Source organism: Rhodnius prolixus, unplaced genomic scaffold, assembly GCF_049639745.1.
Source record: "Rhodnius prolixus isolate KJV_2025 unplaced genomic scaffold, Rpr scaffold_5, whole genome shotgun sequence".
Taxonomy (NCBI): Eukaryota; Metazoa; Arthropoda; class Insecta; order Hemiptera; family Reduviidae; genus Rhodnius; species Rhodnius prolixus.
In genome coordinates this window covers 18212204-18235511 of record NW_027411624.1, presented here as the reverse complement: position 1 = coordinate 18235511, position 23308 = coordinate 18212204, and the positions used below count along the sequence as shown (strand labels likewise).

The 23308-nt window shown below is 29.5% G+C and overlaps 2 protein-coding genes across 4 annotated transcripts; both read right to left on the bottom strand.

Moving 5' to 3' along the window:
- Positions 1-181: 181 nt before the first annotated feature.
- On the bottom strand, positions 182-4165 carry LOC141457768 (uncharacterized). The gene is made up of 5 exons (XM_074135014.1): positions 3818-4165; positions 3128-3312; positions 2108-2303; positions 835-1337; positions 182-694 (listed from the first exon to the last, which is right to left on the bottom strand). The coding sequence occupies exons 1-5, from the start codon at positions 3869-3871 to the stop codon at positions 241-243; spliced, it is 1392 nt and encodes a 463-aa protein (XP_073991115.1). The 5' UTR covers positions 3872-4165; the 3' UTR covers positions 182-240.
- A 2316-nt stretch (positions 4166-6481) lies between these two features.
- Positions 6482-23071, bottom strand: oys (lysophospholipid acyltransferase 6). Of its 3 annotated transcripts, XR_012460524.1 has the most exons (13): positions 22532-23071; positions 22215-22360; positions 21751-21828; positions 19224-19315; positions 18627-18735; positions 17551-17686; positions 16321-16444; positions 15757-15959; positions 14058-14255; positions 13792-13943; positions 12360-12483; positions 11532-11659; positions 6482-9830 (listed from the first exon to the last, which is right to left on the bottom strand). XR_012460524.1 is itself a non-coding variant. In XM_074135010.1 (12 exons), the coding sequence occupies exons 1-12, from the start codon at positions 22619-22621 to the stop codon at positions 11597-11599; spliced, it is 1515 nt and encodes a 504-aa protein (XP_073991111.1). In that variant the 5' UTR covers positions 22622-23071; the 3' UTR covers positions 6482-11596. The 3 variants fall into 3 exon arrangements, 2 of the variants coding, with proteins under 2 accessions (XP_073991111.1, XP_073991112.1); XM_074135010.1 differs by having other exon boundaries at positions 6482-11659; XM_074135011.1 differs by having other exon boundaries at positions 6482-11659; positions 12419-12483; positions 22532-23069.
- Positions 23072-23308: the final 237 nt, after the last annotated feature.

Sequence of the window (23308 nt, the reverse complement as noted above, 5' to 3'; positions counted from 1 at the left end):
AAGGAAACAATTGAGAATTTGAAGGAATGAGAGAAAGTGAAAAAGGACTTCAATAGAAAATTTATTACAACAGAGGATCAATAAAAAATAAAGCTGGAAAAAAGACAGCTTATAAATTCGCTTGGATAACTTTTTAAGAAATTTGTGGTAGGACTTTAAATAACTTAAAGTGACTAAATACTTCACAGCTATGAATAAATTATTTATTAATATGATAATGAAATGCATATAAAATTAAAACTAATACTGAAGTGTTGTTTCCATAGGCAAAATAGTAACAGTAGTAGTAATACCATCTGGTGTGGAAGTTATGTAACTACTTGAGAGAGTCGATGAATCCTCCTCCACATCTACTGGAATCTCTTCATCAGTACTGCTAGGTGTTGTTGTAGCACATTGTGGATATTGTTCTTGCGGAACGCAATGAGCTGCCACAGCATCAAATACTGTATTCGGTGGACACGATCTTCGGGTTATTTTGTAAGAATTAAAAAGACCTGGAAGTCTACGGGTACATTCGTAGTAATGACTGCAAGAGCTATAGTCTTTTATTAAACCTTCACGTGAACAGTGGGTCTGACATTGTTGATTTGTTTCTAGCATTACTTGACCAAAAGGGCAGTGGAACATTTCTACAGCATTATTGTTGGAACAAAGTGCGTAAACTGATGGATCTCCTGGATATATTGTGTACCTGAAAAATTATTAAATATCGGTTTTATTCAATCTATCTATATTAATTAAATAATTATCCATTATGTGCAAAACCAATTTATAAATATTTCTTAAATTAAAATGTATAGAGTTTCATAATTGTTATTTCTTAAGACTCACCGTCCATTTTTTCCTGAACAATGGAATCTCCTACAGGGTACAGTGGTTGATTGTAAAGCACAAGCTCTAGTTAGCGGATTGTACACCTCATTATATTCACATTTATATTGATAAGGCTTTCCGTTGGCACAATAATAAAACTTTCTACAGCTTTCAACATCAGGATAATAAGCATTGTGTGATGGACAAGAAAAATTTGGTTCTTGTTTATCTACTGATGAAATATCACTATTTATCAGATATCTGGAAGAGCACACATTGAGTTTAGGATGACATATTGGTGTCAACCCAGAACATCTGATTAATTTTTCAGTACCCGAAGAAGTGCACAAAGCAATTGTACTTTCATTGTGACACCTGAGTTTGTTGTTACCATTTGGATTACATGTTTGACAATTATCTTTGCATAATTCATTTGATGATGTATTGGCTAGTTGAAGTAATTGTTGTTCAGTATCCAACGCTTGACGTAAATCTCTTTCGTTTCTTAACGCTTCTTCTTCCTAGTAATGAGATAATTAATTAGTAGAATCAAACTAATTATGTACATTTAAATAAAGTACTACGATACTAGATAGGAAATATTTTTTTCCCTGTTTTGATGGCCCAAAATCCTCTCCTTTTTCAAAGAAGGTACAAATAAATGACATTCAAGCAATATAATTAAAATACAATTAATAGCTTATTCATTTTCTTAAGAAAAAAATAGATTCTTTCGAAAGTATAAACAATAATTTTGAAGTATTTTTCATAATGGATTTAAACTTTATAAGGGTGAAATTAAAATGAGTAGTTTAAAAAAAAAATGGGTGGTGTCAATTTCGAGAGGAACACACAAAACTGAGGGAAAAAATTAGTGTGCAGTTTCAATTCAAGTTAATTAGTCTAGTTAATCCTCTCCTTCGAGTGGCACGCATTAGCATTACATAAAAGGAAGACGCTGTCTAAAACTAATAAAGCCTTTTGAAATAGTTAGTGCGCTGGCCACCACTGGATTTGTTTCTTGCAATCATCATCGGACATAAAGACTCCTAGGAAAAGAATATCAAAAGGAAGTACTGACTTCACTTGAAACTAGGCACCACCGACTTGCGAGTAATCTCATGCAGATTTAATCTCTTCCCAAAACAATTACTAATTATTACAACTTTCGCTAACCAAAATACAACAATTCTACGAGTAATACATAATTATTTAGTCTCCAAACTTGCAAAAGAACATTATTATTTCTAAAATATAAATTATTTTATATATTCCAACTAAATATACTAACCTTATCGTTGCTACCATCCATAACCGATTGAAGATCTCTTATAGATTTTGGAGTGGAGTCGAAAAAACTTAAATTTTCATTGTTGTCTGAATCATCAACATTTTTCCTTGTATATTCTGTAGAATTTAAATGTTTGTTTTTGTCCGTATCAATGGCCGGATCCGCAGACTGTACTGGTAACTTTTTGTCACTTAATCTAAAATATTATTAATTAATTAACTTTTGATTACTAAATCTTGAAATAATTTTATGTGAGAGTGGGTGTGCGTCTTGTGTATTGGGAATTGGTGACTCTAAGTGAGTGTAAAAAATCATAACATTCTTTTCAAATGAATACCTACAAGTTCTAATTTACTAACTTACAAATAGGGCCACCGTTTCGGTCGTCGAATTTCAAAGGACGCTAAAATCAGCTGAAAGAACGTGTTTTTATGTAGATTATTTATTAATCTTAAAGATGTAAATTTAACGGGAAGATAAGGACTAGATCATCTTCAGGGTTTACACTTATTAACAATTATTATTAGGTTTACATTGCAAACATTAAAAATTGATGAGTTTTACGATGTAAAACAAATTATAAGCCCAGAAAATGATCTGATCTCTTGGTCGAAAGCTTGGCAAAAAATAAAAAAAGATGACTGAAATTAGCAATAATCTTTCTCCTCTTTGGATCGTTCACCAAAAAAAGATAAACAATAATCTACGATATAAATTTAATTCTTTTTTCTATTTATTTTCTTGTTGTGATCACTACGGTAAAATTTTAGCAAACACTCACACTACTTACTCTACACTGCAATTTATACATTGAAATTTTACTTAATAGCTTTCTTAAGACAATGACGTTGGGAAATTGGGATTTTCTACAACAGAAACAATGATTTTTTTTTAGACATTAGAGGAGCTATTATATTAGATTATAAGTAAAATGACCCTAACTCTTAATTTTGGGCCTATTAGCAGATGAAGAACACTAATGGATTAAAGAGTTTTGATGGCTTTTTTTGTAATACGTACTCATCATAACGTGTTTCCTTATTATTTTCTTCTGATGTCATACAATTGGCTGCCAACTCTTCTAGGACTTCTGCTCTAATGAAATTGGCTGCTATAGTTGATTGTTCACTAAAATCTTGTGTCTCAGAACTTACTGCTTCATTTTCGACATCTCCTAGTACCAAATCTTGAGGTGCACAATATGTCTGCTCAGTCCATTAACAACAAAATACCGCTTTAGTAACTATTATTATAAAATTATGCAGATACTGGTTCATGATCGCTTACTTGAGCGTGTAAGAAGATATTGAAGTAAGGCTAAAGAAAATATTCTCTTTTCCCGGGATTTCAGCCAGCTATTATTACTTTAAAAATGAAAAAGTTTTAGTGAAGGAAGAAACAAAATAAAAAATAAGTTACAATTATGCAGTTAATTTTAGTTTGGATTTTTTCTTTAATTTAATAATTATATCCACAACGCTTCAAGCCAAATTTACCTCTACTTTTCTTTTAATATCGCAAGAAGTTCATTGGTTCTTTATTTTTTTAATTTTTCTGAGTCTGTCCTTCAATATCTTCGTAAACTTTTTTATTATTTGCAATCAGTTAAAAAAAATTAATAAAGAAACAGTCTTTTCAATTCAAAAAGATTAACTTAAATAAATTAGCTAACGTTCTAATTTGTCTTACTAAAAGTTTAAGTAACATTACCTGAACTAAAAAGCAACCAAAAATATTAAGAAACACAAAAGAATGAAATGACATATCGGAAGCCGTGACAAATAAAGACAAAAAACACAACTGGTTCACATTTATATAGCCTTGCTAGTTGTGTATTCTTCTTGCTAAAAAATAATGTAAACTTCCATTATAACAGTATTGCAAGTTTACCGTTTTTTTCTTGCTTATACTTACAATTTACATATATTAGCTATTCTCCCTTATTTGTGTAACAAATGTATATTCATTCGTATCCTCATTGTAGCTGAATATATGTTTTGTATTATTAATGGCTTTTTAAAGACTTCGTCTCTCTCTGTCTTTAACATTCTTAGAAACTATAGTAAGTTTCTTTGAAAATTCTCTTTTCGATCTATCTGTCTATTGCTTCCCGTTTAACGAACAAAAGAGACTATGTGACACGTAAAACCCCCAAATAAAAAAAAGAAAAAGAAATACCGGAACTTCTACGATCAAGTAATGGGACCAACTTTAAAAAGAAGGTCTCAGAGTTGCTTCTTCAAAAAGCGAGAAAAATTATTTCAAACAAGGAATGTTTACAACTGAGCAATCGCCAATATTCTAAGTTTAAAAGAACTTGCCGAAATGCTTCGTCTTTCAATTCATATATATTTTTTTTTTTTCATAATTTCCTCTTTCATGCATCCACCACTATCTCTGCCTCCAAAACATATTACTCCTTCAGATGCCAAGTTCGCCATTAAGAACGTCTCTTAACTCATTTCTCTATTTCTATCCTACTAATACATACTTAACAACTAGGAAATTTTGATGTTTTTTCTCCTTTTCTTTTATCTGCGCAAATATATTTTATCAATCTTCTTTATACTGAAGAAGTTTATCAAACTAACTTTTCTAAAAAATAGAAGTACTTTATTCATAGATACATTTTGTAAAAAGGATTTAAGTACTTTATGATCAATATTTTCATGACCTAATAAAATATAATTTCCTTTATCACAAAACGGCTACCAAACCAAATTTTAGGGTTATTATTTTAACCCAGTCTCAAAATAAATACTGTTTTAGCAAATTCAATTATTTATTTTATACCCCAACTGTTAAATTTAAAGTCAACAGGCCATGAATCCAAGAGGGGGTGAGGATGAGGCGAGTTGACTCTTCCTTGACAGAGGGTGGAACAATAAGAGTATACAGTACTTACGCAAATTACCACCACTGCTTTACGAAATACAAAGCAGCATCAAATTGAAACGTTTAAACAAACATATAAATATGTCTAGGATTTGGCTCAAATTTTTATTCAAATTTCTGTAACCCTTAAAATAGTTTCACTGTAACGTTCCTTGATAAAAGCCCTTCTTTATCAGTCAGAAGAGTGGATCAAAACGTCTAAATTTCGCAAAGGAATATTTGAATAAAACTAACAGCTTCTGGGATACTATAATCTTCTGGGATGAGAGCAAGATTAATGTATTGGGATCAGACAGAAGAAAAAAAGGTATGGCGGAAAACAGATGGGGAACACTTAAAACAAAAACAAAACATAATGCTAACAGTTAGGTATGTAGGAGGGTTAGTTGGAGTAAGTAATCTTCAAACTATTAAAGGGATCTTGTATTTACATTGATCTTTAAATAAAAAGCTTGGTATTGGAAGGACTTTTCGTTTTTAATATGTTAAAGATCTTAAGTACATGAAAAGGAAGCCCCAGGAGTGGCTGCTATTTAATGGACAGACACTAGGTCCGAAAACTCCCGGATTTAAATACTACCGAACTATTGTGGTATTATATTTGAAGTATATTCATAAAATAAAAGTTTTAAAACAAGAAAAACTTTTAAGGGAATGACCTAATATTCCTTCCATTATTACAAAGAGATTAGTTGGATCCATTAAGCATCGCTTAAGAAACAAACAAGATCCAACGGATTTCAAATAAAAGTTTTCTTGGTTCGACGCCAAGTTTTTATGTACATAAAAGGAGTACGGAAACTTGTTTGATCTTCAATTGACCTAATTAAAGTATGTAATTGAATTGTCAGTTTTCAGTATAAATATTTAAGTTGTACGAGTCTTTTTATTTAATTAAAGCTTTGAAATAAAATTCTGTGCCTTTTTGATGAAAACCAGCTCTTAATTTTTTTAATTATATACCTTCTAATAGTTATAGTACTGGGTTCGGTAACTTTTTTTTACTGTGGTAGTTCGTAACTTATATTCTGAGCATTTTTACAGGAAAATTCGTTTTATGGCAGTTGAAAAAGACGAAAGTGGCACTTCATTTTAATGCAGTCAAGTGCGGCTTGACTAAATAAATAACTCTAGTAGAAATCAATATTTCTCAAATATTTGGAAAAGAATTTTAAGAATCGTAACGATTAGAACATACTGAAGTGGTACGTACAGTCATGGAGCATTAATTAGATTTTTAGACATGTCAAAAGAATTCATTTTCTTTTGTCTGCCCTTGATTCTTGACAACGTTGTATATTCCAATATTTAAATACTATTAGCTCGCAACTTCCCAATTTACGAAGAAAGTATGTTTATTTCTTTCACGAAGATATTTTAATTTATTTAAAAATTACCTCAACTGTTATTAATTTTTATTTCTGAGTCTTAGTGACTGAAAAAGAATTCGAAATCAAATTAAACAAAAAAAAATGGGAGTGGGAAAATATAATCTGTATATGTTTATTTGCAAACTTTAAAACATAATTACTTAATATTATGATAATAACACAGAAAGCATATTTATTATTAACTTTTTCTTTTCAAAAATGTTAATCACAATTTTTATTACTTGGCAGCCTATCTGCTTAACATTCAGACTTATTAATCACATTTATAATCTTTATTTTATACATTATCTATATATAAATATATACAAAAATAAAAAGAAAAAAGTGCGCTTATAACTTTATAAACTATCTATAAATAAATAATATATTTATTCAACAGAAATATAACAGTAATAATAAATAATTAAATATTTATTTTCCAGGATAACTATCTATTTTGTGTTAATTTAATTACAACCAACAAATATTTTTTGCCTAACATATATTCTTTATGAAAGAACATTAGGTAATTTAAAAGTCTTAGTCGTGAAATACTAACTATAACTTTATTTCAACAATTTACTCTTAACACTGATCAAAAAATGCAAAACTTAAAAGCGATTATTCAATTATTTCAAAACTGAAGATGAACGCATTGATGTTTCGGCAAAGGAAACTGCAAAATTATCTTTCATCGTCCAGAATTTTTTTTTTTTCGAAATTGAAGACAACACTCATACAGACACGCTGGGTTAGTATAAGGCAGAAGCTTTAGCTTTTCTTAGTCAAAAAAAAAAAAATGGCATACAAAAATAGACAGTGATTTCACTTCAGTGACTTAAAAATTTTCTAATGTTCTTCTCAACAGTTATATAATTTTCCTTTTAATTTTTATTAATATAATTTAATGTGCAAGCTAATGTGCTAGTACATTGATTACAACTAACTTTGAAACATAATCAGTATGTAATCTAAACTCTTCCTTTTAAATTAATTAATTAGAACTTAATTTTCATCCAAATAAACACATACAAAAAAATAACAGTCTATGTCATTTCCTAACCTTATTATATATAAAATAAAAAATAAAAAAAGTAATCCTAAAAAAATGCAAAACAATTTAGAAAAAAATAAACAGAAAAACTTTCAAAGTTAAAAAACCTGAAATAAAGAAACAAATGCATCTTTTCCACAATAATAAAAAGTATATCCGTTTTGGGTATTCAATATTTTTACCTAATATATAATTTTTTAATAAATCTACGATACATGCGCACAATCAACAAATGTTAGTCATAAAAATGAAAAAAAAAAAAAAAAAAAATCCATAGAATAACTAAGCATAAACTAATGGGGTTGTTTAAAGCATAAGTTTAAACTCATAAGCAGTAGATTATAATTATGGTCACCAAAAAAAAAAAGAATTATTTGTAAAATTTGAAAAAATATTCTTGAATGAACCACATCCTTAAAATAAGCTAAGAGGTTTACCTTATGTAGGAAGTATTCGTTAACACAATGCCCTGACGAAAATTGCAAGCAGAAAAATGCTTTCATTAATAAATAACATTATTAATATTAAAAAAACTCCCACACTTATTAGTTGACTCACGTTTAAAAAAAAATTGAAAAAAAAGTGATTAGACATTTTGGAAATGAGGATTTTGACGAAAAAATTAGATGTAATTTATAAAAAAAGTCTGCGAAACCAATAAAGGAGAGTTCTGCTTCCTTACGTCCTAAAAATTGGGGACTAGAAATCACTATAAGGGTGATTTACAATGAGAGAGAATAAAGAAAAAACACATATAATTAATCTCTCTGAATCTTTTAATTTATTAATAAATGAAGAAATTATCTCAAAACTATAGAAATGAAAAATAAATTATTAATTAGTCGATGGAAGACGTCAATTGGCAGAAATAAATCAGGCCATTAAGTTACGAACGAAGTAGAAAATGGTGCTTTTATTGGCTTTTTGTACATTGCTAGAGTTTAATGCAAAGGTACAGTATACTTTCGCAAAGTAGCAAATAAAGAAAAAGCGTTAGACATTCTTGCTTGATTTGGATCATAGCATGATCAAACGTCATATTAGCGAAAGATTACAAACGCTTCGCGTAAACCACTGCAAGAGCAGAGCAGAAATTTTTAAGAGAAGTAACTTATTGCACAACTGAATATTTAATAAAACAATTTAGGGGCGTTTCTGTCAAAGAAATGGTAGGTATCATTGATAACTATATTCATAAAAAAAAATATCCTTTAGTTATTTCAAAATTACAAACTTTCATTTTTGAAAATCATTTGTTCTGAATGCAATTTTAGTGAAGACATTATTTTTTGGGGTTACTTAAAAAATATTAATTTGTATACAAACTTTTTATATTGGTAACAAGGTAAAATAATTTACAAGATTAGTTTAATAATAATGATTAAAATAATACTACAGGAATAAATTGTAATAAAATGTTTAATGTCTATTCGCTAGATCCACTAATGCTGTGAATCTAATTAAATGTTTAGGATACTTTTCTCTTATAAGATGGTTAATTTTTCAATAAATTGGTCCAACTATTCACCCTATTTATTATTTACTTAATTTTTGTGTTGGGACGTGAAAAAAGTGATGTTCCCCGTTTGAAGATTCTTAGCGAACATTACGTTTTTTTTTTTTTCATCTTCTTACAATCTAAATATTTTTTATTTATTAAAAAAAAATAAATAAAATAAAAACCTTAGTTTTAATACAACTTCGCATCAGTCTATTTCTCAAAACAAAATAAATGTTACCGTTAATTCGAAATGCAATTACCAACAGGTAACAGTGGTACTCGCTTTCTATCTTATTTATAATTTATTGTAATTTCCATGAATATTTTGGAATAATTTATGAACTCTTGCATGAATAAAAAAAAATGTATATATAAAAATAGTAGATCCCCATCACTATTTTTTAAGTTTTGGTCAAAAATTCACAATTTTATTAAAAATAAATAAATAAAAAACTAAACAGTATGGTATAAAATTAACACTCGTTAATTACGGTTTCTGGTATAAAATTAACACTCGTTAATTACGGTTTCAAAACAATGACAAGTTACCGAGCCTTACTAGAAAAATAAAGTAATATTCTGTTTTAAGAGGGGATAATTAGCTCAATATTATTACTAAGATTGTCAAGAGTTTACAAGAAATGCCAAAAAACTGCAATCGCTCTTTATGAGCCGAATATATGCAAACAAGATCACATAATGACTTTAAGATTTGTAATCTTTTTTTTTTTTGTAAATCAATTTTTAATGGAAGACTTAATATAAATAAAATAGCTTGAAACCTAACTTACTTAAAAAAAACAAAAAATATTTTATTTAAAGTTAATTTAATTTTGAATGATACTAGGGTATCTAAAGTTAAATTTCAATTTTAATATGTACTTCCATTAACATTTCAAAATCCTGAAAAAAATAAATTATTTTGAAAAAATAAAAATTAAAAATCCTACTCTAATTTCTCTTTTCAAGAAAAGAGAATTTAAAGAATTTTTATTTGCAAGCAGTTAAGCAGTTATATGTCATGGGTAATTTAGTTCAGAAGCCACATGAACCTATTGCTAAAAGGATACATTAATTATTATTTATGTATCATTACATTATTATATCATCAGGTGTAAAATACATGTGTGACATATTGGAAAGAAGCTTATCAATTGTATTTATATGGAAGCACAATCTTTACCATTTCGACTTACATGCAATAAAATTCCAGATTTCATTATCTGTTCAGCATCAAGGTAATAAATTGGCCTAAACTGATGACGTCATCTATTCAGGTTTCTAGTTTACTAGAAAACTAAAAATTACTGTGTGAAATTACTTCAATTCTTGCTCTTCGATGAATTGAACAGAAGTTTTTAACGTACTCAGGCAAGACCAGGATAAGCATTTAGAGAATCGAAATTGGCTCAATTATTTCAACATGATTTGTTAAGAAATGCTGGGTGTAAGATAATTACGAATGTTTCAGAAAGAGAAGAACTAACGTCAGATTATTAATAATGTTAATTTACCCCATGCGATATAATAATATAATGATATGTTTAAAATATCTATAAAGATGCCAGCAGACTGTCAAAATATAAAGCATTCATAGACTCAAATCTATATAGTAAGTTACTTTCACTGCAACTTATGTAAGCTATACATACTCATATGAAATCACTGAACTTAATAGGGCTTCTACAATAAACTTCTTTTATTCTAATTAGAATTATACTAAAAAGTTAAGTAAATGGCGAACTTAAAAACATATTTAACTTACGCTCTGTAAGTATTCCTGATAAACATAATTATAGTCAATGAGAATCTCAGATCATTAATTCTTTTCATTATTGTGTGGTTTAATGCAAGTTATTGCCAGTAATTAAATCTGACGTTAAAAATAGTTTAAAGATGTGGGATGAAGCCAGACTGCTAAATATGAATATTTAGAAGTTAAAGATTCTAAACCTTATGGCTCAAGAGGCTCCTAAAGGGTTATCAAGATGGCACAACAGAGAGAAAGAGAGAGCAACCAAGCTAGGGTTCTGCTAATCTCATCTAGAAGAATGGAAAGAAGCCCTCATAGCACGAAATAGGAGAAACAGAGAAAAGTTTTTTTAACAACCCACAATTGCCTTATTCATCTCTGCCACCCGGCTAATAAAAAATTTACAAGTTGCAATAACTGATAAAAGCTCAAACAAACTAAGGTCAACGTAACTATAACATATAAAATAAATGAGTTCTTTTTTTAGTTTGAAGTCAAGAATCTCTACAGCATAATGTGAAGATATTAGTTTAACAATAAGATAATTTAGCAGATAATATAAAGCATATAAAAGGAAGCCCCATTACAAATAAACATATTAAGAACACCCGAGTACTTCTGGCGCAATGTGAGAATTAAGCAAAATTTTATAACCTTCCCATCAAACTAATTGCTATAAGTTAAATTAATTTAAATAAATTGCCCATTATCTCTTGTGCGCATTGTTTTTGTTATTAACACATTAAAATAATTAATTTGAAAAAGTTTTGTTTTTATCAAAAATAATAGTACTAGAAAACTGCAAATATTACTATAATTAAGAATAGTTTTTTTCGATTAATATTACCTACTTTTCATATATGACCTAAGAATCCATCCTAGGAGGCAATGCAATTGGGCGTCACTTTTTAATACCTCAATAATAACAAATAATGTAAGAAGGCTCGAAGGGATTTGGGTGACGGCGCCTAGATGGTTGCTAAAATTATCAAATAATTTACTTTTTAAATGTTAAAATTATATCTGCTTTCCTCATTACAGTAGTAAAGTAATACTTGTAACTGAATATTGAATAATTTTGGATTTAAATAATTCTCAATTCACTTTTTGTAATTTAAAAAAATCTATAGTTGTAAAAAATAAGGCTTTATCAATCCAAGGTTATTAAAGAATTATTGCTGACTCATTTAACAACAAAAAACAAACAAATTTTCACTATCATTACCCGCGTTGTGCAATAAATTTTTAAACAACTAGCTGTTTTATATGTCTTAAATGTGAACATAAATAAAGTTCTAAATTAAAAAAATTAGTTTGTTTCTATGTAAATTAAATCTGTCTATTACATTTGAGTCCACAATTCTTCAAACCAAGATAAAATGAGGAAAGACAATTTTTTTAAATAAAAACGTCAATAAATAACCAAGAATAAATAAATAAATTTCAAAATCATCCCACATTCAAATATCTTTCCCAAATAAATATTCAACTCTGAGAAATAAGAGTTTTATAACCTAAAGTTTAGTAAATTAATTATTTTCAAACTTATATATGTTAAGAAGACGAATTGTAAGAAGTAAGATGATCACAAAACGGAGCCCTTCCAATCTATTCCCTCTTTTTTTGAAAATATATTTCTATTTCAAAAGTTTCGGTTACTATCCATGTAAGCTATTTACTCCGTTACTATTTGTGACCAACTTAGTAAGACGATTTCTAAGTGGTGCCTCATTCTGACCTAGAAACCTTGGTAATAGATAAATCGACGCTAGAGCCATTAAATGCAGCCAGAAATACATATTCCTGAAAAAAGAAAAAGAAAATAAATACTTATATTATAATTTTTTTATATGACGGTCAAAGTATCATTAATATACAAAAAATAAGTAAATAGTAATAATTTAAAAAGTAGAAGATGTACGATTTTATTTGATTACCGTTTTTTTACCTAACAAATCCAAGGACTTCAATTGCACTTTGTGTCCCAATATATTTTGCCTAGGATGTCATCTTGCTCAAGAATTATTACCGATTAGGATAAAAGGTTGGAGAGAGAAAAGTGTTCCTGACATTTCATCATGATAGCACAACGGAGAAGTAGTGGGAAACTCAACATACTATCTCCCCGCCACAAAATTTGATCAATAAACCGGATTTTGAGAACCATTTATATGCCCTCATAGCCACTTCAGATCTTTTTGGGATCTCTGCAGATACCCCAGTCTAATAATAACAAGAACAACGATAACACTACATCCCCCAAAACTTACACAACTCGCATAGTATCTGTATAGAAAGTTGAAGGATTCGACTATTAAGCTATTAGCAAAACTATCGGTATCTATCTAGCTCTAGACTTACGGGGCAAAATTGTGGGGCTCCGCCATATTTTCCAACATTATGCCTACACAATCTTTCCCGTTCAAAGTTGTTCGTAGAATTTTAAGCGTATATTACTATGTCTCCAATCGAACTCTCCATCATGATCTAACTCAATTTTAATCCACATACTTCCATCCTGATAATCCTCCACATCGTTTAAAACGACGTTAGCCTAACTTCTTCCTTCAACCTAGACAAGCTGACTGGTTACTCTCAACAAGTCCTTCTGGTTTGTCGCTGAGCTAGCACGGTATTCCATCATACATTATGTATATTGTATACACACATTCGCTTATGTATTTAAAATTACAGTTACAAAAAATAGATACATATTAATAATAATAATGTTTGCCGATATACTTATGCTCGATTCATTCATGGTTATCCAAAATCTTCCATTCCCTTACATACCAGAAAAACATTATTAGACCAATTTTTCTATCTATTTACTAGTAAGCTACAAAGGGACCCTTGTTTTGATCAGTGATGCAGCTAAAATCCGTTGCGAAAACATTTCATTTGTTTGGCATCAAACATTTTTATGGACAAGAAAAAAGGTGTACCAATTTAACAAGAGCTTTTCACTTATCTTTAAAAAGTAGGTGTGATAGTCAAATAATTATGACAATTCTACAGAAAAACGTTACCATTTCGTTAATTTAGCCTGTTATTTCTGATCTGGTATCTTATAATTTCTTAAATATTTAACATAAGAATTCGAATACTCACCAATAAATTCGAACGCTAGGCCAGAATTCCAATAGAACAAAACTGAAAGTTAAATAGCCCATCACTAATCTTGTGCCTGCGACAGTAAGTATGTCATAAAATATTTTCTTCGGCCTAGAACTCTGAAAATGCGGTCGCAAATTCGATCTTATCTGAAATTAAATCAGCATTTAAATGATACTGAACGGAGATTAAGAAATATAATATACACTTATGCATTATTATCAAAATGAATATAATTTTCTATAGCACTAAATTAACCGTACAGATCGTGCAGCTACGGTGAATAATGCTCCAGTAGCAAATGTAAGGTAATATCCAGGATAAAATCCGTGCCAAAGTGCTGATAACGCGAATGTATACAAGACGCCATTACTTTTAACTCTTTCATAAGCAACCATTCTCAACCAGGCATTTGTTCCTTTATTCCAACTGTTAATAGCATTTCGTAAATTTGAACTGAACTAGAAACAAAGAAACATGTTATTTAAAATACAGTTAATATATAAAAATATTAGTTTTTTTTATTTTTAGACTCTTTTAACATCTGGGTGTAAGGTCCCCGAAGCCTTCATAGTTCACTACTCATCATTGGAAAGTGTACTCACCGTTCAGACATTATCAATAAAGTCAGGGAGAAGTAGCCTATCGTAAAAAGAAATCTGAGAGTACACTTCGAATCAGAGACCTAACGCGTTCTATGCACAAATCACTAATCATAACAAAAAATTATTTATTAATTATGAATACTAAATAATATGATTTAAGTTCAAATTTAAGAAAGATAAACTATCTTTTACTATTAGTACTTTAATTCACGGTACACCTTAAGAATAGTGTAAGTATGGCCAGCAATTGTTGGACGATCACAGCCGGGAGGTGACGAATTACGAAGCGAAGAACGCATAGTTTTCTACTTACTGATTCCCATACTAAACATCCCTTACCATTATCTTTGCCAGGATATACACCAAATTCGATTGAAACCTACTGACACAGGCTTCTCATTAATGATAGGACAATCAAATAAAATATGGATCTACAGAAATATAGACTATAGTTTTCCTATAGTTACTTCCCAATTAATAAATATTATTAATAAGATATTATGTTATATTGATTTAATAACATTACCTCCATCATTACTTATTAAAGTTTTAAGAATTAAATATCAAGATTTTAATAAGTTGATCGCAAATTCGAATCCTGCGTACGCAGTCATTCTTATTACTTAAAATATCATAATACTTTTTTAGTCATACGCAGGATTCGAACTGGGATCTCCCATTAACAAAGCCACGCTCCTGACCACCAGTCCAACACCCGCCCATTCTTGGCAAGATATTCTTACCGTAATCATAGGTCAAGATGTCTTGCATAGTGGGTGCATTAAAATGATGTGTTGATTGCTTTTATTTGATGATAAAATAAATTTATCCTGATTCACCCACAACCATTACATTACATGTTTTAAAATCTTCAATTATTATTATTTTCGTTCTTTACGTCACAAATAACATTTTTTGCAGTCAGAGGACCTCCCAAAACGTGTATTTCTGGTGGCAAAATTAATATCACGAATAGATAAAATTGTAACTTTGATCTTAAATATCTCAACTAATATTAGGGATATCGAAACAGGGTTAACGTCACTTTTCACAGTTTTTTTATGTTGTTTTCATAATCATTGTCAAAACCAGTGGTCCTTATGAAAACCCCAAACAGGTTTTTAGCTGTAACTCCACCAAAAATAAAGATACAGCATCAGGGGTGGAAATTTTGAAAACTAGACCGAAAAAACATAATAGTTTTCCGCTTTCCTAAAAAGTTATTAGCGATTGGTGCGTTTTAAATGGATCACCCTGTATATTACAGATTATTTTTCGTTAATGTCTATTAAATAACAATCGTGGTGTGTGGGTGATAAAATACTCATTGAACTTTGGCTTAAAAAAAAAAAAATACCTCAAATCCTAAGATATCCACATTAGACACAAGATCCCATTTAGGTGTTCCATTTTCTGTGTAGCCATTGAAACCTAAACCAGAGAGATTGCAAATTGCATCGGCCAATACCCAAGCATGATAATATTTAAATCGTACCACAGATGTAGCAGCAATTAAATATAACATTTGATACGAAATATTTCTTTCCATGAATTCTTCACCTGAAATGTTAAAATTATAATGTTATTAAATCGAAAAAATGAAGTTTTTTTTTTTAAGTCTGTCCATCATCATACAGTGAGGCTCTTAGGGAGAGAAAATCTAAGGGTTTGAACTGAATTCTAACCAGGAATCTTCGCTTGCGAATCTACCATTAAAACATATCTATTTCTATTCAGACTACCCTTATGTTAGAAACCAGAAATTAAAATTATTTATAACTTTAATCAGCTCAAAATCTCTTTTTTTGTTGAATGGTTGAATGCTAAGATTTAATATAAAAGATCCAAGTTTAATCATAAAAAATAAGCTTCCAAATTAAGAAACTATCTGATCTAATTAAAGAAATGAATACTATCTCACTTTTGGCTCTTTCAATTGGGAAGACAATAAACGTAAACACACAAGCGCATAGAATGCTGGTAATAATCTTCTGAAAAGCAGCATTGTAAGAAGTTGGGTCTTCAGCTGCATGCTTTCTACCAATCTATAAAACAAAAAAAAATTATTAAAATTTAATTTGAATTGCAATATGAGATATGAAAGCCGTTATATTAACAAAACATGATAATTATAAAAAAAATTATTCATACCATACATTTTAGCATAAATAAACAATATTAAGTACATAAAATATAACATACGATTTGTTGCATTATGTATGTTTTATTACAATTGTACTTGTACAAGATAAGATAGTTAACTGTTATAATTAATTAGGTTAGTTACGTAGAGTAATCACTTTTAACTATTTATAACAATTAGACTATTTTTAGAAACTCAAATTAATAAACAAATACCATTTAATTTAAAAAAAATTTTTTTTTTGCTTTATTTACATAATTGTAATTATTGAGTGGACGGATTTATTTTCATTAATTGAAGTTTTAGGAGCAACATTATGTGCAATTGTTAATCAAAACTTAATTGTAAATATGTCTGAATACCAATTAGAATGTGTGAAGTCATATGTTCATTCATTGTTCGAAAACAAAATCATTTCGTTTGACAATTGCAGAAGTAGAAGACAAAACTAGCAAACACAGTACATGGATGCCACACTTTTTTTGAAGATATGCAAGTTGGGCTACGATCGACACTGCTAGATGTATCATTTGCCTAAAAATTACAGAGGCTACTGAGAAGAGTTGTGCGTCGCCTTAAGGGTCTAAGTATTTGCAGTCAAAAAGCTTCAAGGGCCTAAGTGGAATGGTATCTTTTAGAACAGCCGTTGGTTTTCCACCATCGGCCTAACTACGATAGCATCCTCGACCAGTAAATTAACTCGAAAAAACATCTCCGTGATAACTCATAGAGACAACAATACCATGGAAATGAAGAGGGAGAAATTAGAATCTGGAGGGAATAACTATTTCCCGCCAACTGCAATGATTTTTTAGGGGAAAAAAATATATATATTATGTAATTCTGTTTTATTTTCTTCAACAATAAAAAATAAATAAATAAATCCTAGTGAGAAAAATTTCGACTATAAAACACACAAATTCATACAATAATTAATGAGAAATAATAATTAATCTTACAACTTTTATGGTAAAATTTATGGAGAGTGTCTAAATTAAAATTACTCACAACTTTGTTGTAATCTTTTCTTAAGTTAGAACCCTTAATAAAATCGTCATAATCTCTATAGAAGACAAGTGGACCCACCATCAAAGTGTGAAATTGGAGCATATAACTAAAATATTCCAATACCGAAGGAATCTTCCTGTAATAAAGAACAAACTTATTTATTTTTCTCTTTGTTAAGCGTTTTAAATATATACATAAAATATTTTATATATTTATGTATATTTATAAAACAAAAACAACAAACAAAAAATCAACTAACATAATAATTGGTAAATAAATAATGAGTGTATTATCGAAAGTTTAAAATTCTTGAGCCAGCATTAAGTTATGACGTTTCTTTTAATTGCTAAAACGTTTTTCTCTTCCAAGAGCTTCTTATAGATATCTATCTGGATATCCAGATATCCATCTGGACATTGTAACGAGAAATTAAAGTCCATATGCCAGCATTTACTGAAAAAGGCTCAGCGTGCCAATAACCTCAATTTAATGAATAATAATAGAATCCAAGTCTAGCGTGAGCGAATGATCAACATTTCTTAGCACGATTATAAGTCGACCGACTCTCTCTTTAAGCTAAGCGAATAAACAGATAAGTTCTTGAGAAAAAAATGATTAATAAAACAGATGGGAAACAGAATAAATTTTTTTGTGTGCGAAAAAATCGCAAATTTCTTCATGAAATGACCTGTGCTATTATGGCAAAAAATAAAATCATCTAAATGACACGGTATTTAATTTATCCCCCCCAAAAAAACTTCGTTAACTCTCTGTCCACCATAATAACGGACCTTTTAGTAATTAATCAGATAATTATCTATATCTAGAAGTGAGAAAACCATGAATAAGCCTGCTACAGGGCAATCGGTGTAAATATATACTCGATCGGATGAGTAATTCCTCATTTCTTCGTCATGATATTTATGTTTATCTCCTATAACCGTGGTACAAAAAGTTTTTAATCCTAAACAGAAGTTTAGAACTCGATGCACCCGAAAAATTAATCATAATAACTACGGTGTGTACAAACATTTTAATACTTGATACCCACTAATTTATTACTTTAAATTGCTCACCTTACTGCATAATATTTTTGGCTACTAGTCAAATCATTTTCTTTCTTAAATCCATCGTGAATACAAAATGCTAGGGACGTAGCTTTTTGCGTCATCACCATCAATGGCCCTGAAAATATTTATTAATGTTAAAGAAATAATTTGTTTAAACATTGTTATTTTAACTTTTTTCAACTATGGAAGTGCCGGTGGCGTTTAAAACTAGTTTCATGTCTGATTTTTACAACCTAATTATTGCATTGGACTTTCTGTCCATATTAATCAATGTCCTCTGCATTCATTAATACAAATTGTAAAGAAAATTGTAAGCTGCTGCTGCTATGCGATTGAGGAATATGTCCTCAATTAAAATATCAGAGTGCTGAATGATGCAATTTTGTGGAAAATAAAGCACAAGTCAAATATAAGCAAAAGTCAAGTCAGCCTAAGTACTTGTAGTCTGTCAGTTTCTGAAGACAGTTAGAAAGCAATCTCTATATTACAAAAAAAAAAAAAATTGTTTCGGATATCCATGTGAGTGCCCATTGAAAACTAATGACTTTCAATTAACCTCATTTTCATTTTTAAAATTATTTAAGTACTCAATAGGTAAATTACCTGTTACATCTAAAGCATAATTTCCAGCTTCGTAAAGTAATCTATGTAAATGGATCAGGGACAAATATGCTAATGACACAACCATCACTTTCCTAAAAAAATAAATTATTATAATTATTGAGAATGAAAAAAATTCTTTTAATAAAGTGTCTTGTTCTTAATAAATAAGCAATTTTGCCAATCCTTCTTGTTAATGTAGTGTAAACAATTACAATGTTGTTATTTAACTGAGAGGATTTGAGCAGCACTTACTATAATTTCAACATTTATTTTTTATTTTTTTACTAAAATCGACGAACGATTTAAACTTATTTACTTATTTAAATACTTACAAAAATGACTTACTGGGAATCATTATTTTAAATATTTTTGAATAAAATATATTTCTTAGAAATTTTGATTTGTAACATTCATTCAACTGTTTCAATGAATATTATTCATTACACAATATAGATCCATTATACAATATATAGAATTTTGTATAACTATTTTTTTATTGCATTTGCTAAAGCCAATATTTCTTGGAGCCCATTTCCTCAGAATAGTCATAACTTTTTTTTTCATCGTATCAAAATTGATACGTTTATTAGAACAATAATTAGAAAAAAATTATTCAAGGCTGAATCCAATTCTTGCAAAAAGTGCGTATTTTTATCACGATACTGTATTATCATTTACTGTGATATAGGCGGCTATAAATATACCTCTATCTTCGTTATTAGTAAAAAAAAATTATACAAAGCTTCGCAAGTAGCTCGATCGTTCATTTGGTGGTCTTTTACAGAAACATCAAAGAAATTATACATAACCAATCATTTACAAAGGATAAAGGTTTTTTTTTTCAAACTTATCCCAGAGGTGGTTACAGGTCATCTTTTTTCCTCTCCTAATTTAACCACTACAATTTACCTACACTACATTGTTTTGTCTCTATCTTGTGTTCACATTTAGTTTTCTATTAATGTTTAAATTTTATACTCCATTATTTGTTTTTGTTTTTTTAATTTACATTGTTTTATTGATATTTTTATGCAAATAGAGGGTGGAAATTATAATGTCCAAAAGATCTGTATTATACAGGATCATGCACATCTACAGTATCATGTAAAATAGTTACAAGTCAAATCAGACGAAAAAAAGATAAAATGCACAGTTTCTTATAAATGGAATGATGTGCTATTTAATAGTACCTCTTGTAACTAATGGAAACACTACTTAAGATACACAACTGGATTCAAACTAGGCATTTCCGCGAGGGAAACTAATCCTAAATTAATCCATAATATACAATAACAGAATACATCAATTATATAATATATAATAATATATACACGTGACAAAATGGAATTTAATAAATTTGAACAATTAAATTATTGATGCAATTTTATTGCAATAATAGAAATAATAATAGATCTGTAGATACACTTCATTCAATTAAGTTTTTTAAAGAAAAGGGTACTCTTCTAATTGATAAATTTTCTTCACGTATATAATTTTAATTGAACATTATACTCTGAAGCAACATTTGTTCGCTTTCAGTTGCGGAAACAGCTAGTTGAAGTTGTCTTGGAATAGTTGCAGACATGAACTGGGACAAGGAGGAGTATATTTATTGTGAAACAGGGCGTTGCCAATTAATGTTACATCACTTCTATTTATATTTTTTTATAATGGATTTCCAAATTGAAGCCTTCACTTTCAACAATAAAATCCTCTTTTTGCTTTCTATCATTCTAAACAATAGGAAGTATACTGATTTTTAAAATTTTAGGTACCGAATTGTTACCTAAAAGTATCTTTGAGCTGATGGTAACACTACACTTTTAGGCATTTCACTTTTTAAATATTTTTTCGAAATTGACTTTAACGATTTTTTTCTAAAATCTGGCACACACGTTACAAAAGTGAAAACCTAAAACTTTTATTTGAAACATTTTTTAAGGAAAATTCGACTGAGCTGTCAATTCCTTCAAAAAGTGCAATTTTCTTGTTTTGTATGGACTTGGATAAATTTGTTTCCTAATTTTAAATTATTCTTTAAACAAAAATTTATGTGTTGTGCGACAGGCAAATCAATTTTCGCCAATGTTTAACTCACTTTATTCCTTTTTCAAAACATAATTTTGTTGCTTAATAATTTTTTCAACATCAGTCTCAAATCCTGAACACCGGTACACATAATACAGTTCTCAATTTCCAATCGCCCAACTTGGGGAAATAACCTATCCTTATCTAAAGGGGTCCCAATTACAAATGCTCTGGCTTGCGCCGGACAGAGAACCTCAAAAGGTAAAAATGTCCTAAACCTCACTATTCAACTTTGTATTTACTATTTTTTTTAAGGCTTGAAAAAGCAAATGTATTTATTGAAATGTAGGCAAAATGCACATCACAACTCTAAAACTATTCTAATCAATGAATAAAAGAGCACACATAAAATAAACAGTGATAACTACTAATCAGCAGCTTATGTTTTCTTAAAATATTTTTTACCCCTACAATGTTAAATTTTGAATAAAATAAATACCTCTGTACTGTTGCAGCATTCTGCGTGATAATAATTAAGTAGCATAGTGTTGGAAGACCGGCTAAATGAAGGGCTTGGCTGAAACAAATGGAAATATCTACTTTAAATAAAAATAAAAGGTAATAAATGTAAGGTGATCTTAAGTGTATGTAACTATCAATTTCCAAAGTCGAATGTGTTTACAAAACAAAGAAATTATTGATTTTGATCCAAATTTTTAGGATCAGACATATTTTATCGACACTTTTTCACTTACCTAACCGAAAATCACACTGAGAGCTGACGAAATTAGTTAAAAGAGAACAAGTAATAACCGGTAAGATGACAATTTCTTACATAATAAATGAAACTATGTCGTTATAATTATATCAACGTAACATTTCACAATACGTTGTAAACAAAGTTAGGTAATAAGCTCTAGAATAAAAAAGGTGTTACTCAAAATAACAAGTAGGGTGACTTACATGCCGAAAGCAAAATATCCTAAGTATATGCCCACAACTAGGGCGACCTTTTGTCTCGTAGCAGGCTTTGTAACAGAAGGATGAAGAAAAGTTCGAAACACTGGGGCAAGTGCTAAGGCCACCAACTCTGATGCTACAAAGTTTAGCTGTCAACCACAAAATGTATTTCAACAATAAATTTCAGAATTTAGGGGCAGTTTAAAGAAGTTATCAAAAGGTATATTGCTTCATTGTTTTTTAGTGATAATAAATCTTAAGAAACAGAAATTAAGGTTAGGCAAGGATTAAGCATATCTTCTAAATTTTAAAACACTTACATGATCCACCGGCAATCCTAGTTTATCAGCAATTCCTTCCATTAAAGTACTCCCTGGATTTAAGAAAACTTCCAAATTCAACCAATCCATATTCGTTCAAAAATGTATCTGTTAGAGATTTGGCTGATAATACACTTCTTAAGTAAACAAAATTACATTAAAATACACTAAATTAAATTGGTGGCATCTTGTTATTAAAATGATCGTACAATCCGAAACTAGTATCAAAACTATAGAGCATAAGCGTTTTAAATTTGTTACTACTACTAACACTCCTTAGGAGCTTATGAAAATATTCAACAGGAACCATGGGCGTGACTCCAGTTTACATTTCCATTGGCTAACTGAAATTGGAGGGGTTCGCTTGTGTGGCGTGATCCCTGGCCTGCCGGCTCAGCAAAAACAGAATGACAACAAATTCCCTACTTTGTTAGATTTACTAATATGAGTAACACTTGATGAACAGCTTATCGCTAAAATTTCGTTAAAGACTCTTTTCCAATCAATATAAATAACAAAAATAGAATGGTTCATTGCCTAATTTTTTTCCATATTTTGAAGCACGTGTTATTGTGAATGTATGTAAGGTTTACTTTTATTACCAGTAATCATACTGATTTGAAATCCTGTCATACGTAATTGTATATTTTATTTATTATTTACCAACAAATTAGGCAGTGTCTATGAGAGCAAAAATACTGCATTTTCTCCTGTTTGCTCTGTTTCTGTTACACTACCGATTTGAGCGGGTGAGGGTCAGCTTTCTTGTGTTTTTCG

What these genes read in the sequence shown, in the direction of transcription:
- LOC141457768 (XM_074135014.1), bottom strand. Translation starts at nt 3,871, where the DNA reads ATGTCATTTCATTCTTTTGTGTTTCTTAATATTTTTGGTTGCTTTTTA. An exon ending in AAGGAAACACGTTATGATGA is followed by an intron (nt 2,304 to 3,127) that starts GTACGTATTACA and finishes ATAATATTTTAG; the next exon opens with ATTAAGTGACAAAAAGTTAC. An exon ending in TGGATGGTAGCAACGATAAG is followed by an intron (nt 1,338 to 2,107) that starts GTTAGTATATTT and finishes TCTCATTACTAG; the next exon opens with GAAGAAGAAGCGTTAAGAAA.
- oys (XM_074135010.1), bottom strand. Translation starts at nt 22,621, where the DNA reads ATGGATTGGTTGAATTTGGAAGTTTTCTTAAATCCAGGGAGTACTTTA. An exon ending in CCCAATTGAAAGAGCCAAAA is followed by an intron (nt 15,960 to 16,320) that starts GTGAGATAGTAT and finishes TTAACATTTCAG; the next exon opens with GTGAAGAATTCATGGAAAGA. An exon ending in TGGTCACAAATAGTAACGGA is followed by an intron (nt 11,660 to 12,359) that starts GTAAATAGCTTA and finishes TGATAATTTTAG; the next exon opens with CAACCATCTAGGCGCCGTCA.